This window comes from Zingiber officinale, chromosome 1A (genome assembly GCF_018446385.1).
Source record: "Zingiber officinale cultivar Zhangliang chromosome 1A, Zo_v1.1, whole genome shotgun sequence".
In the NCBI taxonomy this organism is placed as follows: Eukaryota; Viridiplantae; Streptophyta; class Magnoliopsida; order Zingiberales; family Zingiberaceae; genus Zingiber; species Zingiber officinale.
In genome coordinates, this window is record NC_055987.1 from 104,194,163 (window position 1) to 104,211,734 (window position 17,572).

Sequence of the window (17,572 nt, forward strand, 5' to 3'; positions counted from 1 at the left end):
CCGATTGTGTCCATTCATGCCTTGACATATCACATTAACGTCGTGTCAAATCTGATAGACATAATTAATTAATTAAAAAACTTATTATTCTGGATGACAGTATGCCGATTCATAAAATAAATTCATCTATCTAAATTATATTTTTTAAAATTATTTTTCATGTAATAAAATTATTATGAGATTTGACCGATTAAGGAATAAGGAATGATTTAAAAGTATATTTAGTGTTGGAAAAAATAATGAAAATGTTATTTATTTTATTGACTCGTTTTTTTTGTAATTTATTATGCGATTTGATTTGTTTATACTTGGTTTGATGTTATTTAATGTGCATGCTACATAAGGAAATGAATCATGCTTATTTCAATAACTCCTTTCATGTTCACCATTTAATTCTAAGAGCCACTATTGATATCATATTAGCCACTATTGATATCATATTTAAAGTGCATATGTAACACTATTTGCTTATATTAAGTAGTTATTATTTTTTTTAAATGACTTTATAATCTTTAGAAATATTTTTTTTTCACCTAAAAGCTCAGTCATTTAATTGGTGACATAATTTGGTCCTTATAAGAGATTTTTCTTCGGTGGATAACGAATTTGGAAAAATAGGTCATTGGGATAGATCTTCCTGATTTATTTTAACCTATGAAAATTTCCGTGAGCTCTAAGATTATTTGAAGAATTAAATATATGATATAATTTTTTGAATTAAATATACTTTGTGCCCATAATGGTAAGGAAATTGATTATTATTGAATTCTCAAGCTCATCTTAAAAAAAAAAATAGGTATCTATGAATAGTCGATTACTAAGTATCAATTCTCATACCACATCGGCTTGATTTATTAGCCAGCCCTTAATACTTAGTTGAAATATGTTTTATAAAAGAATAGAAAAATGTTTTATTTCTATTCATTAAAAAAAAATCTATTACCATTTTATTTGGCTGGCTTATGGTTTCCTTAATTAGTACGAGGAACAGGTTGAACGCCCTTTTCCAGGCTTTCTTCTACTGGGACCCACATGCCCCCCCCTACCTGAGGGGTTGGCCTTGGCCCCTCGCTTTCTGCTTCCTCGTGTTCTTCCTCCTCCTCCTCCCTGTGTCCTCTCGCGCACGGGGATCTCCCATAAGGTGTGTTCTATCCCCTGCATTTCTCCGCTTCTTCTGTTGATCTTAACGTAATAACTGGTAGTATTCATGGTTCGATCAATCACGTAGCGGATGTTTTTCTTCTCGCAGTGTTGTGCTTGATTTGTTATTGGCTTTTGGATTTACTAGAGAGATCGAACAAATGCTTCTCGAAAGATTTTGAGTTTGATCATGCAAATGTCCGGAGGTAATGTAGTTGTTGCAGGAGCGTTGATTTTGATTTTTGGATCTTCGATTTCTCTGTAAGCTTGCATTTTACCCTTGTTTTTTATGGTGAAGGGGCTCGTTAAAATTTTGGATCTTTATGCTTCTTTGTACCGAAGGCCTATTTGTTCTTTCACATTTAGGTTTTATATAATTTTAAGTCGCTTTTATTTTTGGTCTAATGAATCAAATAATCTTCGCATAAAAAGAGGTTCTGTGAAAAGCAATGTACACGCATTATTGTTTTATTTGTTAATGTAATTCTATCTTATGCACCATGTCAAAAATTGTTAATAGGGTATATGATCTTTGAGTATAGGTGTTTTTTTTGCTTTTCACCAAGTATCAGATTATGGTCATGATAATCTATTCGTCCAAGCGATGAAAAGGATGACATTGATGAATAAAAATGTTCATCTAACAGTTCTGGTTTTTGGATGTTTTATTATAATCCTTTAGGATGTTAAGGACCTGCATTTCAGTAAGGAAATTGTGGCGAGTTCTAATTCAAAACTTCTTCAGGCAATATTTAGTGATTTGATATAGTTTGTCTTTAGATTTTCCATCTGAAAAGAGTAGATTACTTGTTTTCTGTTGCTCTTAAGCAGCTTTTGAATGGAATAACTTTCCACTATGATTTATGATCTTGAGGCAGATTCTGAAAGACCTGCATTTTTTCCTTTGTTTTCAATGCCAACATATGGATCTGTAATTTTCCTAGAAAGAATCCTGAGAAATATGTTGTAAAATTTTTCCCATGATTTTTTGAAATATCCATTTAGCTACCTATATTGATGAGCTCAATAGAAGCTATACAGTTTGTGTCTGATTCCAGCAATATATCTTCTGGACGAATTTCTTTCCAGTTTGTCTCATTTCACTTTTTATTTGAGTTTTATAAGATTTAAAATTGGTTATTGATTTTGAAACTAACTAAAGTTGGTTTCAACTTTTTATGTTTTTGATATAATGATGCCAGTAAAAATCCTTCATTTATAATCAGAAACTATTATGCCATAATTGTTTCTTGAAACCTTTGTCTTCATGCTTGTTTGTGACTTGTTGATGTTCTCTCTTCCAAAATGTGATGTTCAGTGTAAATGGTTTTATATATACTTTTATTTAGCAAATGGCTTGTCATTTAGGGAATGTTACTTTGTTCTATTTGATTATATCTATTCCCTCATTCTTTGCATGATTTTTTGGGACAAGTAGGTATTATCATAAAAGCTAGCTAACGTCCTAAATCTAGCAAATGCATCTTATTCCCTTTGTTAGTTCCAACGACCATAAGCTTGTGTCAAGATTCCAAAGGACTCAATACCTATAAATCTTACTAAGCAAATCTATGCTGCAACTTATCTAGCCACTATAGTTCTTCTGCTTATAACCATATTTTGCGGGGTTTTTTTTTCTTGTAGAAGTAGATACAAATCACATTGTATTTCTTCGTCAAATGGATGAAAGTAATGCTATTACTTCAGCAACTCCTGAATTACTAGATCCTCAAAAAGAAGGAAAGACAAACGCAACAGCAAAAACAAACTGCGTAAGTACACTGACTCCGAGTTGCAATGGGAAGCGTCTTCCCCATTATTTGATGCCTTCGCAAGGGACCTGTCATGATTTATGTAAAGCACATATAAAAGCAGATACCATCTGCCGGCTGACTTTTTCAAATAATAATGAGAATGTTCTTTCTCGTTATTTAACACCTTCTCAAGGTTCTTGTCATGATTTGTGCAAACATGGCCATAAGCATGAACGTGAGGAAGCTAAGAGAAGGCATCACTTCTTTTCAAGGTTTTACAGCTATGATCAGCTTCTAAACGATGAGTACAATAAGTCAGATTTGATGACTGTAAAACATAGAAGACACAAATCAGGCATCATGAGTGTAAGGCAGAAACCAGATATTCAGCTGAAGAAAGTTCCGAAAAAAGAAGAAAGTTTTGATATGCTCCAACTCTACGAGGAGATGGATCTTTCACCCGAGAAGAGCGTCCTGGCCTCTAATTCACCTGACAATCTAACAGAAGGATCAGTTCAGGCACCATCAAGTTTGGAGCTTAATGACCACGAAATTATTGTGTCTTTTGATAAATCAGCTGCAGCGAGAGTTGAGGAATCTATGGAAAATGGAACTGGTCAGCATGAGTTAATTAACACAGCAAGAAATAAACTTATAGCCAGGGAACCTGAAAGAACAGACATACAGAATGAATTTTCTTTTCACAATGATGCACTCATCACTGGAGTAGGCGAATCACCTAACAGACTCATGAGCTTGAAGTCTATGGTTTCATCAACTGCCGAGGGAAAAACTGATCCTGAATATGAAAGAGCAAATCCATCAGAAGTATTTTCAGCAGAGCATATAAGCACGGAATTGATAGGACCAATTCCAATTTCAGATGACATTGAGCCTGGTCAGTGTCAAACATCAAACAGAGAAGAGGAATCATGTAATAAACCGATAGATAACAAGATGCAAATTGTTCATCGATCATCTGAGTCATCATCAGGTTCAAAATTGAAGAACCATAAGAGCAAAGAATCTGCTAAGAAAAGAACTCTTGTTGAATTAGCATCTAAAGAAGCTCTGGGCATGAAGTTGAAGACACCACGAATTCAAAAGACACGCCCATCTAATGTCAGTGCACCTTATCAAGCTTCATTCGCCACAACCCATACCCAGCTGAAGAGTTCAAAATTACAAGATAAGACAAACAAGGAGTTGAACAAGCCAAGGAACCGACTGAAGGAAATTGGAGGTACTGGAAGATATAAAGTTGTAAGGGATGTATCTGATGGGCCAAATCTTGTCAAGAAGAATTTTGCTTTGAAGCAAGCAATCAATGTAGTTAAGTCAGAAACTGACCATGGGCATCCATCAATTACATGCAGTGTCATTGACTTTATTGCACCTAGAGTGATCAATAATTCAATTTCACCTCCTTCCGAGCCAAATAAAGAAGTTGCTACAGCTGTTCCGCATATGAAGAAAAAGAAAGATCTTGTATCTTCTTCACCTCCATCCATTTATTCAAGAGGGTTATCTGGTGAAAGGAATCAAGAGAAGGAAAAGACAACCGAGGTTGCTGATAATTTGGACAGCGTTGCAAAGGAAGTGATTGAACTATTGCCAACCCCTTCATCTACCAAACCTCAGTTTACTAGGGTACCAAGCATTAAGCTGAGGAAGAACAGGACAGTTGCACCTTCTTTCATCATGAACAATCAAGCAAAAGCTAGGAAAACTTTTGTCAAGGGGAAAACCATCCGTGCCAATGATCCTAATCCAGAGAAGATAGATCTTAATGCGTTGAGGCAAAAGCTTAGGAAACTCAAATCATTTCCAGACAGGAAAGAAGACCACGTGGCATCTGGATCTCTAACAAGTGGAGGCAATGAACCTTTTTGGGTTAAAGTGGTATCCCAGACTCAGAGAACCTACAAAGATGTTCCCAAAGTTGAAAGGAGTAGATCACAAAGAACTAGTTTTGACTCTGAAGACAAAGTTGGGCCATCTCTCAGGTTAAATTTCAGTAGAGGTAACACTACAAACCTTCAGCCTAACAGCAGCTCTCCGCCATGGCTCAGATTTCGGCAAGCTAAAATGGTTGGTGATAACCAGAATGCCAAAGTATCGATAGCAAAGAGCTTCAGAAACAGGATGAAATCAAATGCTGGAGGGCCGAGTCCTCCCTCAAAGTCTATTAACCATGTGATTGAGGAAACTGCAGGCAAGCTTGTTGAATCTAGGAAGAGCAAGGTTAAGGCTTTAGTGGGCGCTTTTGAAACTGTCATTTCTCTTCGAGAAACCCCAGTAGCATGATTACTTTCTGATGCTATGTAGATACTCATGAGTCAATTTCTACCCTTTTATTTCCATTTGAATTAGTTGAATGACTTTTGTTGGAGGGTTTTGGGGAAGTGCATTGTGTATTGAAAGAGAAAAACTTGATAAAGTTGGATTTGAGTTGCAGTGGCAAGATTTGCTTGAGGTGTTCTGTGAATGTGTATCAATCAGTCTCAGATTGTATGTTTTCCATTCTTCTGTTGTGTACTGTCTGTGTTGCACATATTACTCTGTAAACACATCTATTTATGTTTTTTTCTCACTTTGTGTTGTCATCCAATTACATCAGTGTAGAAAAGTAGAACCACATTATAAGGGTGATAATTTTATATTGTATAGATTAATTAAATTTTGTAAATGCCAAATTATGGGTAATAAAAGTAATTAAGTTCAACTTAATAAAAGAAAGTCACTTCATTCATCTACTTATTCAAATTGTATTGTAGCAAGTCTTTACAAATTGGGCTTCCAGTTAAATTAGATTGTATTACAGTACTAAATTGTGGTTTATATTGTTAGTGTTAGTCTTATGACCAATCATTTTTATTAGACTATATATACTTAATCGGTTTAATTTGAAATTTAAATTGTGATTTGATGAATTGGCCGAATCATGTATCTGATGATCCGGGGAGGTGGCAATGAAGAGGGATTGGCTGGCAATACCACGTTGCTGGTGATTGGTTTTGAGCCGTCAGTGGCAAACAACGTGGAGGCCTCTGAGTGGAAGCCGCTGATAACGCGACGTAAGCCGCCTAAAACCTTCATTTGCTTCACTAGTGCCCTCTACTAAATCTACCTTTTAAAATGTCTAAATCTATTTTCATACAAAGACTAGACTTCTACGAGCTCCAAAAGAACTTCTCACGGGAAAAGAAGAGAGGAGAAAAAATTCTGATTTTATTACTCTAATTTAAGATTCAAAACTCTGTATCTTATAGTAGAATACAAAAAGATACAAAATAGAGATCGATGAGAAATGAATTCCTCATACATTGACCAGCATCTAATAAACTCTTTCAAAGAGTATCACATGAGATTAAGTAGGATTCACACCATAATCTATCCTAGTTTTGATTCAGTACTCTGATCTTCTGAATTGAAATAAATGAAAAAGCTATGAATCAATCAATTTGATCTATTACTGAATTGAATCCTGGTTTTGATTCAGTACTCTGATCTTCTGAATTGAAATAGATGAAAAAGCTATGAATCAATCAATTTGATCCATTACTGAATTGAAATGTGACCTTTTCGGCATTGGCTCCAAGTTGCAACACCTTTTTGAGTTGAAGATTAAATTTCTTCTTGGTGTATGAACATTGAGGTACAGAGTTTCACAACAAGTCATATATATGCCTCCGATACGCCACAATGCCAGTGTAGATCAATGGCACCGTTCTCTTCCAATAGTTCTCCAAGAACTGGGCTTTGATTGGAGTAGAGGTTAGTCTGCACAAAGCTTTTGACCATATAGAACTCCATGTGACAGATGATTTTTCAGCCATTGCATCGAAAACTAAGTGTGCATCACCAATCATCCTGCACTTTGCAGACACCAATCAGCATTCTTTCCTCATTTCGGAGGGATGCTGTTGCTTGCCAACGATTAAAACGGTATCGAATTGCAGATTAGGAAAGTTTCGCTCTGCCTCTTAAAGTTTGTGAATTTTCTCATTTCCACCCACTAGAATTTTGATTAGAGTAAACCAAAAATGTGATTAACCATTCTTTTAGCATTTAATGGTTAACGAACTCATTAATTCAACGGCTAATCCTAATCATTATGGTTTTAATTATTCTTTGCTGCTTATGGCAACCCGCGCCAACGCCCGCTCTGGGAAAGGCTAGCCGTTGCCCCTCCTCCCCCTTTCTTCCTGATCCCTCAACGTTCGAGTTCAAGATCCCCACTTTATAGTTCCTCCGCCTTCTCCCTCTTATCCTCATCTGCGCGCGATCGATCGAGTTCTTACGAAATCACAGTCATGGCGACTCCCGCAAGGAGATCCCCAGCCCCTAGATGCCAAGCCGCGGGGTTACGGAAGCTCTCGGAGAACGTACACCCCAATTTCCTTATCTCGACTCCGCGGCGGAGGCCGCCGTCTAAGCCTCCCGCAGCGAATCCGGATAAGCGTATTGAGTTGAGCCCCAAAAGTTCTGCCTTTGTCACTCCGAAAAAGAAGAGCTTTTTGACTCCGCAGAAGCCTTTGGAGCCCAAGAAGTGCCCCGAGGAAGGGGGAAGAAGAAGAAATGCGGAGAGGAGCACCGATCGCGATGTGGACGAGAAGGGTTCGGAAGGGAGTTCGAAGGCGAACGCGATGAGGCGATTGATACTGGAGGAGGCCATGAGCAGTTTACCGGCGCACGGGGCCGGGCGGGTTATGTACCTGGTGAAGACTTTTGAGAGGCTTCTGTCGATTCACAGGGAGGCCGAAGGGAGGAGAGGAGGAAGGGAAGACACGATAAAGGTCAAGAATTGGGCATTACCCGGCATGGATTTACGCCTCAAGGTCAAGGCCAGTGGATTCTCCCTTTCGCCAGTTCCGTGTTCGGAAGAATGCCTAACTGGAGATTACCCAGAAGGAGGTTCTGCCGAGGATAGCAGGTCAGTGAGTACAATGTTGTTATAATAAAAGTTTATAGTTGTTAGGGTTGTGCGAACTTTGATTGTTCATGATGTTCAAAAAAGAGCTAAATTATACTTCTGATGCGTAAAGAACTTCTCAAACATAACTTTGTTAATTCACTGCAAGTATTCTCAAACATGATGTTCAAAAAAGAGCTAAATTTTAATTCACTTCTCAAACATACTTTGCTAAATTATACTTCTGATGCGTAAAGAGCTAAATTTACTTTAAACCTGTCTAAGGTAGCAAAAAGTTGTATTTTGATATTGTCTAACAATTTTGTGCTTTTAGATTGAGCGCAATCAATCTGGCGAAGGGAAAAGGAACGTGCGAGATGCATGAGAATACAAATACATACTAGTCACTAGTTATTCTACAAATTCTAGACTGTTTCTTTCCTCTTCAATATTGCTTTCTTCCATATGAATCTTAATACATTTCTCCCGAATTGTCAATATTCACATCATGCAATTGTTTAATTTCTCAATGAATGCTGCAATGAGCTAAAAATTATTTTATCCTAATATCCATCTTTATATTGCAGAGCAATGGTTCGTCAAGAAGAAGCAGGAATAAAAGACTAAAAGTGAAAAGCCAGCTGCCATTCAAATTGAGGACGGAGATATCATAAAACTAATGCTTTGGTTCTTTTCCTTCATTGATAAGGCTCGGCAGCATTAAAAAAAAAAAAAAATGCTTTTGTGACTTCCCAACTGGATGAAGCATAACTGAGTTCATTGGCAATTAGGTACGAGTTATAGTAAAGGATAGAATAAATGATACAATTTTGGCCAGCATTTTATTTGTTGAGGAGATAAAATGTTGAGTAGCTCTCTTTTAAAGACATTATGTTTTCACGTTTCAATAACTAAATATCTGTATTTTTGTCACGATGTATGCCTTCAAGCATCATACTTTATTTGGTACTGTGTTTTTTTCACACGATTCAGATCAAGTAAAAATCTTTTGTAAAATTATCAAATGGCCTGAATGATGTCAAGACAGTTGATAATTAGGACTCTGCATGTATGACATTACAGTAGTTAAAGGTGGCATAACATTGTCTAGAGATGGGTTTCCTATAAATCTTTTGGAAATGCACAAATCTGACATCATTTAGGCAAATGGATAGATATTCTGCATACCTTGTTACAAACATTATGGACATGGTAGCACGATATGACTTGTTTCAGATGACTTGCATATTAGGGAACATTGAAGTGCAGTGTTGTCTATAATCTTAGTTGACTAACATGTGGAATTCTGAATCAGCTGACACCAATAGTTATGATGACCTGTTGTTGATTTTTCTGTATGAAATAATGGAGATCTGGTCTTCCTTCTTCCGAGAAAGATGAAATTGATTTTCCATTTGGAGATTCTTGTTTTTGAATTCTGAACCATGATTGGTCACGCCAATTCTATATTCTTAGCAAAAGCAGTTCCTCAATTTTTTCCTCACTTGTTAGTTTGTTTTGCTTTTGTTCCTTTCGACCTTGCAGCAAAGAGGAAGGTACAAGGAAGAACAATTTATCAAGAAAGTGAAGGAAATGCTTATGGAAGAGGAGAAACAACGCATACCTATTGCACAAGGGCTCCCCTGGACTAGGAAGAACCTGAGGTGTGCTTACAAATAATTCTTCTCTTTTCCTTCCCCATTAACAAAATTATCTTTGACTTCAATATGAGGCAGAACTTACTAGGCAACCCAAGGAATGTGCCATTTTAGTTGTTATTCGCCATTTTGATCAATCTGCTTCATCCCATTTTTGTTTCTGAAATCAACTTCAATTTCTTACTTCTCAATCCTTGATTGATGCAGTCAAATTTAAAGCTGACCAAGTTATCATGTATGTTAGATTCCAGCAAAGCCTCCTACAAAGGAACCAACAGAGCCACTTGATGTTGTCCTCCACAGCCCTGAAGCTGACCAAGTTTTTTAACATTATTTCTTACCAATTAAATTTATTCTCTGATAAACATATTCTATGTAGCTTCAAGAAAAAGAAGAAATAAGACATCTTCGAAAAAAAAAAAAAACTTGTACCAAAAGCTCAGCCCATGCCTTACTTTGATCGTTCCTCGTCTCCAATAAGTAAGCGTCTAGTACTTGGGCTACACACCATATTTTTTTTTCTTTGAACACATAGTCGTTATTTCGGTATTCTTTATCATTCAATTTCTAAGTATTTTTTGTTTGGCTGCAAGAGAAAACAAGGAAACACGACATCAAAAATCGATTCACCAACTCCAATTCTGTCCAGGAACCCGGCATCATCACAAGAAGTAAGAACGCAACAAGGAAACAAATCACCACCTTCCAATCTATCCATAAACAAAACTAGAAACCATCACAAGAAGCAAGAACACAACCAAACCAAAACACCACCATACAATCTGTTCGGAAAGTCTGAAGCATCACATGAAACAGAAAACCACCTTGAAATCTCATTACAACCTACCAAATCTGTCCGCAATACCATAGCTAACTTGAGGACTCAAGAACAACATTGGAACAATCTCCGAATATGCCAATGTTAGCAATTTCGAACCGCAAAAATTACTTTTTGCGTTGCGGAAACCTCGAAGCTAGCCACGGATCCGTGCGAAGATAAATAAATAAAATTCATGTACATGTTTGTCTACACTAGATCTATCTTAGATCTACATGAAAAAGGTTTTACCCTTGTAGCGATGCCCTTCGCTTATCCTGCTCGTCCAAATGGTTGCCGGATCTCGTAGAGTGTCAAGTGTATACTCCTCTACACGTATCCACACGGACAAAAGGTGGAGAGAACCACTTAGAGTGTGCTAGCACCCTTTAGAGGTCTCGGCAATGGAGGAGAAGGAGAGAAAGATCAAGAAAGGAAGAAGAAGAAGAAGTCTTGAATGCACATCTAATGTGGCCGACCACTTAATGGAGCATCTTATACTTCCATGTAATACCAAGATTCATGGCTCTTGGTCTTCCTCATGAGGTGGCACATAATGATGTAGCCTTGATAATGTGGAACATCATCATTGGCCGGCCCATGCCAAGTCACAATGAGGTGGCATTTGGTCAAGTCAAACTTGACCCTTCATCTTCCCTCTCAAGTCAAGTCAAACTTGACCTCTTATCTCCTATGGTTGATCAAATCTAACCTTTGATTCAAATCAATTTAATTTAAAGATTGGTTTAAATTGATTCAATGAATCATAGTCTAAATTAGACTCATTCGACACATGAATCAAATTGAGTCCAACTCAATTAGTCTAATTTGGATTACTCTTAATCCAATTTGGTTCATCACATGAACCTAATCCTCATGGTCCATCATATGAACCTAATCTCTATTTAACTGCCCTTTGTGTGTGACCCTATAGGTTCTTGTAACGTTGACAATGTTCCTAAACCCATTTAGAAATATAAGTAATGAGTGGTATCTAGCAACACATCATTACTACCCAAGTTACAAGAATATTGAGATCCAACATCACCATTGTGACTACTAATTGTGACTTTCATAATATGTGACAATGTTCTTCTATCCTTGACATCTAAATTGATCAATTGAGGCATAGACCGTGTTATCCTCTAATCAATTTATGTCTTGAACTCCAAGTAGACTCACTCTAATCAAATAAGCTTAATATCTCATACTGACTTATTTGGGCATGACCATGCACTTAGTGGTCTTACTCTATCAAGAATCATGATGTCACTCCCGTCATATAGGAGGGATATATCCCATCTACATCACTCACATCCCTCCGCATAATTTGTTACATACCTAGTAGTCACCTTTATAGTCCACCCATTTACGGGTGACGTTTGACGAAGCCAAAGTATGCAACTCCTTATGTAGGGAACCATGGTAACTTCAGGTCAAAGGACTGATAGTCATACTAATAGTCACATGAGAAAGTATATGACACTCATATAACGATCCATGATACTTTCTCATAGCGGGTCATTCAATATACATTCTCCAATGCATACCCATGTGCCAACTTGATATCTAATATCCATGACTTATGAGATCAAGTCATCGAGTTGACCTACATGCTAGTCTCAGCGCATTAACATTATCTCTGAATGTTAATACTTGACTAGGAATGATTAAGAGTAGTGTTCTCTATATCATCTCATCATCAATTCAACCAATCGATTGATATAGATAAGAACCTTCTACTCAAGGGCGCTATTATACTCAGTTATTTGACACCAATACAAGTAAGTATAATAACCATAAAGAAATGCCTTTATATATATATAGGAATATGATACATCGAGTCCATACAACAATCATCATATGATTGGCTCTAGGGCTCTCACTAACAATCTCCCACTAGCACTAGTGCCAATCAGTGTAGGCTCTAACACCCAATGACCTAGTGTGACCATCATTGTTTCTCTGTGCCAAAGCCTTGGTCAAGGGATCAGTGATGTTAGCTTCTGTGGGTACTCTACAAATTTTCACATATCCTTTATCGATGATCTCTCGAATGAGATAGAAGCACCGTAGTATGTGTTTGGTCGGTTGGTGTGAGCGAGGTTCCTTAGCCTACGTAATTGCTCCATTGTTGTCACAATAGAGCTCTATAGGATCGACTATGCTAGGAACCACCCCAAGCTCAATAATGAACTTGCGGATCCAAACTGCCTCCTTTGCTGCTTCCGATGCAGCAATATACTCGGCTTCTGTTGTAGAATCAGCAACTGTGTCCTGTTTCGAACTCTTCCAGCTCACAACACCACCATTCAAGCAAAACACGAACCCAGACTGCGATCTATAATCATCCTGGTTAGTTTGGAAGCTGGCATCACTGTAACCCTTTACAACTAGCTCGCCATTGCCTCCAAATATCAAGAAATATTCTTTAGTCTTTCTCAAGTACTTAAGAATATTCTTGACCGCTATCCAGTGACTCTCACCTGGATCTGACTGGTATCTGCTCGTCATGCTCAAAGAATACGAAACATCAGGACGAGTACATAGCATGACGTACATGATAGATCCTATGGCTGAAGCATAAGGGATCTTATCTATGTGGTCTCTCTCCTCTCTAGAAGAGGGACTTTGAGTCTTCGAAAGACTCACACCATGTGACATCGGCAGAAATCCTTTTTTGGAATTCTGCATGACAAACCGTAGTAATACCGTATCAATATATGTACTTTGACTTAGGCCAAACAATCTCTTAGATCTATCTCTATAGATCTTTATGCCTAGAATACAGGCTGATTCACCTAAGTCCTTTATTGAGAAACAATTCCCTAGCCAAGTCTTTACAGACTGCTGCGAAGGGATGTCATTTCCAATAAGTAGTATGTCATCCACATACAATATAAGGAAGACAATTATGTTTCCAACAACCTTCTTGTAGACACAGGGTTCATCTTCATTCTTGATGAAACTAAACTGTTTGATCGCATCATTGAATCAAAGATTCCAGCTCCGAGAAGCTTGCTTTAGTCCATAAATGGACTTATGCAGCTTGCATACTCTGCCAGTATGCAGTGGATCTACAAAACCCTCAGGTTGTGTCATGTACACATCCTCGAGCAAGTTTCCATTCAGAAACGTAGTTTTGACATCTATCTGCCAGATCTCATAATCGTGGTATGCTGCAATAGCAAGCATGATCCGAATGGACTTAAATATCGCTATTGGAGAAAAAGTTTTATCATAGTCAATACCATAAATTTGCTTGAAACCTTTAGCTACCAAACGACCCTTATAGGTAATAAGTTCATCCATGTCAGTCTTTCTCTTAAAGACCCACTTACACCCAATGGGGTTGACGCCTTCAGGTGGATCAACCAAAGTCCATACTTAGTTGGTGTACATGGATTCCATCTCAGATCTCATGGCCTCTAGCCATTTCTCAAAATCTGGTCTCATCACAGCTTCCTGATAGGAGGTAGACTCATTCTCAACGAGCATAATGTCGTCATGGTCAGATAAGAGAAATGAGTATCTCTCAGGCTGATGACGTATCCTGTCAGACCTGCGAAGAGGTAGGTCTACTTGAACTGGTTGTTGTTCCTCAACTCCTTGTGCAACAATCTCATCATCCACAACACTTTGGGGTTCCAGTTCAACTTTCATCAAGGCTTCAGTGCTATGGTCCATATCTTGAACTTCTTCAAGATCAAACGTACTCCTACTAGTTTTTCTAGAAACAAAGTTCTTTTCTAGAAATATCCCAGTCTTAGCCACAAACACTTTGTGGTGACTGGGAATGTAGAAATAATATCCCTTCGTTTCCTTGGGATATCCTATAAAAAAGCACTTATCAGATTTGGGTCCCAGTTTGTCCGAGATTTGACGTCGAACGTAAGCCTCACAACTCCAAATCCTCATAAAAGATATCTGGGCATCTCTCCCAGTCCATATCCTATATGGTGCCTTTATCATAGCTTTGGATGGAACACGATTAAGTGTGAAGACTGCTGTGTCTAGAGCATATCCCCAAAAAGATAGAGGAAGATCTGTGTGACTCATCATAGATCGTACCATATCTAATAGAGTACGATTCCTCCTTTCGGATACACCATTCCACTGTGGTGTTCCAAGAGGAGTGAGTTGGGATAAAATCTCACACTCAGCTGTAGATGAGATCTATCCCTCCTATATGATGGGAGTGACATCATTATTCTTGATAGAGTGAGACCACTAAGTGCATGACCATGCCCAAATGAGTCAATATGAGATATTGAGCTTATTTGATTAGAGTGAGTCTACTTGGAGTTCAAGATTTAGATTGATTAGAGGATGACACGGTCTATGCCTCACATTGATCAATCTAGATGTCAAAGATAGAAGGGCATTATCATATATTGTGAAGAGTCACAATTAGTAGTCACAAGGTGATGTTGGATCTCAACATTCTTGTAACTTGGGTAGTAATGATGTGTTTCTAGATACCGCTCATTATTTATGCTTCTAAATGAGTTTAGGAGCATTGCCAACGTTACAAGAACCTATAGGGTCAAACACAAAGGACAATTAGATGGAGATTCAGTTCATATGATGAACCAAGAGGATTAGGTTCATGTGATGAACCAAATTGGATTAAGAGTAATCCAAATTAGATTAATTGAGTAAGACTCGATTGAGGCTAGACTTGAGTTAGACTCAAGTGAGGCTAGACTTGAGTTAGACTCAAGTGAGGCTAGACTTGAGTTAGACTCAAGTGAGACTTAATGATGATATTCATTGAATTTTGAATTCAATGATAAATGGAATTCAATTTGAATTCTAGATTTAAATTTCGAATGAGTTTCAAAATGGTCATTTAATGAAGAATGAATATTCATTAAGGCTCATTAATGAGGCTCATTAATAGTGTTAATGAGCATTAAGTATTTTCATTAGATGAAAATACTTAAGCCATTTTTTACTTTTATTTTCATAATCGATCATTATTATTCCTCCTTGCTTCTTCTTCTCTCCCTCTCCTCCTCCTTGGCCTAAACCCTCAAAGAGTGCTAGCACACTCTAAGGTTTCTTCTCCACCTAATTGTTCGTGTGGATACACGTAGAGGGGTGTTCACTTGACACCCTTGAGATCCGGCATCTTCTTGGACGAGCGGGATAAGCGAAGGGCTTCGCATCAAAGGTATAAACTCCTAAACATGTAGATCTAAAGTAGATCTAGGATTAGAAAACACGTACATGAAAAATTTAATATTCACACAGATCCGGTGGCATGGGATTCCGGGGTTTCCGCAACGCAAAAAGCGATTTTTGCGGCCCGAAAGACCCTATAGTGGTATCAAAGTCACGTGCGAACATGCACTTGTTTTTATTTTAATTTTTATGAAAAATTAAAGTTCTGTAAGTTTCTGTGATTTTGTTAATTTTATGGTTTTTAAGAGTATTTTTCTCGTAGAAGCGACACAACAAGTGTTTGAACACTTGTAGGCTTCGACTATTGAGAAACACTTTCCGTAACGGTAAGGTCTCGCCTAAAATATTTTGGGATAGCGGCTAAAGGCGCTGTAAGATCATCGTGGGACACTCGTGAGACTCATTTCGCAAGAAGGGGTGTTGCCCCTAACCCCAAAAGGGGCATTGTGCTGCGATCGCGCCCGAAAATCACTAAACGGGACCGCCGGGAAGTTACGACTCATAAAATCGTAAAAACAGTAATAAAATCACAGAAATTTATATAAAATACATAATTTAGAATTATGTATGTATTTGTGATAGTCATGGCCCAAAAACCCCAATTGGATTGGATACATGTGTTGTAATTCATAGCTTGCGTGCCATTTTTGTGTGATTGTGCGTGTTGTATATTTGATACGCGACCTGTGCGTCGTGCCTTCCTTTATTTTATATTCCTGTTGTAAATAGTTTAGACTCGAATGTAACTCGAGTTTCAAATTTGTAATGTATAAAAATTGAAGCGGTGGAAGGTCCACTCGAGGAGTTACGAGGAGGGTGCGAGCAACACATGGCGGTCAAAGGGAGGAGCTTGGAGAAGCTGTTGACCTTAGGTTGGCCGTCCGATCTTCTCATTGGCTTGAGAAGATCGTAGTAGGGCCATGACCTAACAAAATTTAAGTATGACTTAAAAAGGTTAGATGGTACTATCCATATCACCAAGGTGCACCTTCCTTTTCGGAAGCCCAAACTCAATGAACTCCAAAGTTAAGCGTGCTTGGCTTGGAGAAATCTGAGGATGGGTGACCTCCTGGGAAGTTTTCCAGGGTGCGTGCGAGTGAGGACAAAGCACGCTGAAAGGACCTCCGGTGGTTTGTGGAGCTAGTCGTCAACCCGATGGGCAATTCAGGTAGCGTTCCCGGTTCGGTTCGGGTGGGGCCCGCCCGAGCCGGGGCGTTGTAATACCCCGGTTCTGAGATTCTGGTTAAGTATGACTTAAAAAGGTTAGATGGTACTATCCATATCACCAAGGTGCACCTTCCTTTTCGGAAGCCCAAACTTAAGAACTCCAAAGTTAAGCGTGCTTATCTTGGAGAAATCTGAGGATGAGTGACCTCCTGGGAAGTTTTCCAGGGTGCGTGCGAGTGAGGACAAAGCACACTGAAAGGATCTTCGGTGGTCTGTGGAGCTAGTCGTCAACCATATGGGCAATTCTGATGACGTTCCCGGTTCGGTTAGGGTGGGGCCCTCCCGGGCCGGGGCGTTACAGATGGTATCAGAGCGACCTTGCGACCGTGAGTGCGCCTGTGGTAGGAGCACCCAGGGCACCACCTAGCGAGGGAGATTCTGGGATTTGTTTGTGGTGTGATTTATGGTTACACAACGAGGACGTTGTGTCTTTAAGTGGGGGTGATTGTAATACCCCGGTTCTGAGATTTTGGTTAAGTATGACTTAAAAAGGTTAGATGGTACTATCCATATCACCAAGGTGCACCTTCCTTTTCGGAAGCCCAAACTTAAGAACTCCAAAGTTAAGCGTGCTTATCTTGGAGAAATCTGAGGATGGGTGACCTCCTGGGAAGTTTTCCAGGGTGCGTGCGAGTGAGGACAAAGCACACTGAAAGGATCTTCGGTGGTCTGTGGAGCTAGTCGTCAACCATATGGGCAATTCTGATGACGTTCCTGGTTCGGTTAGGGTGGGGCCCTCCCGGGCCGGGGCGTTACAGTCACAATTAGTAGTCACAAGGTGATGTTGGATCTCAACATTCTTGTAACTTGGGTAGTAATGATGTGTTTCTAGATACCGCTCATTATTTATGCTTCTAAATGAGTTTAGGAGCAT

General features: G+C 38.6%; 2 protein-coding genes across 6 annotated transcripts in view; both read left to right on the forward strand.

Annotated features, from left to right (window-relative positions):
- LOC122028046 overlaps positions 1 to 5,417 on the forward strand; it is a 41,100-nt gene extending 35,683 nt beyond the window's left edge. The window contains exons 10-12 of one of the 4 annotated variants that reach the window (XM_042587089.1): positions 980 to 1,141; positions 1,250 to 1,346; positions 2,785 to 2,915. In XM_042587089.1, the coding sequence (XP_042443023.1) occupies positions 980 to 1,141; positions 1,250 to 1,261 (174 nt within the window). In that variant the 3' untranslated portion in view covers positions 1,262 to 1,346; positions 2,785 to 2,915. Of the gene's footprint in view, positions 1 to 979; positions 1,142 to 1,249; positions 1,347 to 2,784 lie in introns of those variants that run through there. The other 3 variants (XM_042587077.1, XM_042587071.1, XM_042587082.1) reach the window with 3 other exon arrangements.
- Positions 5,418 to 7,020: 1,603 nt separating this feature from the next.
- LOC122008216 lies at positions 7,021 to 9,851 on the forward strand. Of its 2 annotated transcripts, XM_042563867.1 has the most exons (4): positions 7,021 to 7,830; positions 8,397 to 8,600; positions 9,355 to 9,473; positions 9,712 to 9,851. In XM_042563867.1, exons 1-2 carry the CDS (start codon positions 7,211 to 7,213, stop codon positions 8,434 to 8,436), a joined length of 660 nt encoding a protein of 219 aa, XP_042419801.1. In that variant the 5' UTR covers positions 7,021 to 7,210; the 3' UTR covers positions 8,437 to 8,600; positions 9,355 to 9,473; positions 9,712 to 9,851. The 2 variants fall into 2 exon arrangements, with proteins under 2 accessions (XP_042419801.1, XP_042419790.1); XM_042563856.1 differs by having other exon boundaries at positions 9,355 to 9,845.
- The last annotated feature ends 7,721 nt before the right edge of the window (positions 9,852 to 17,572 follow it).

Bases quoted from the DNA above. Each gene is read 5' to 3' on its own strand.
- LOC122008216 (XM_042563867.1), top strand. From the start codon at position 7,211: ATGGCGACTCCCGCAAGGAGATCCCCAGCCCCTAGATGCCAAGCCGCG. The intron at 7,831-8,396 runs GTCAGTGAGTAC...TTTATATTGCAG, and splicing joins GGTTCTGCCGAGGATAGCAG to AGCAATGGTTCGTCAAGAAG.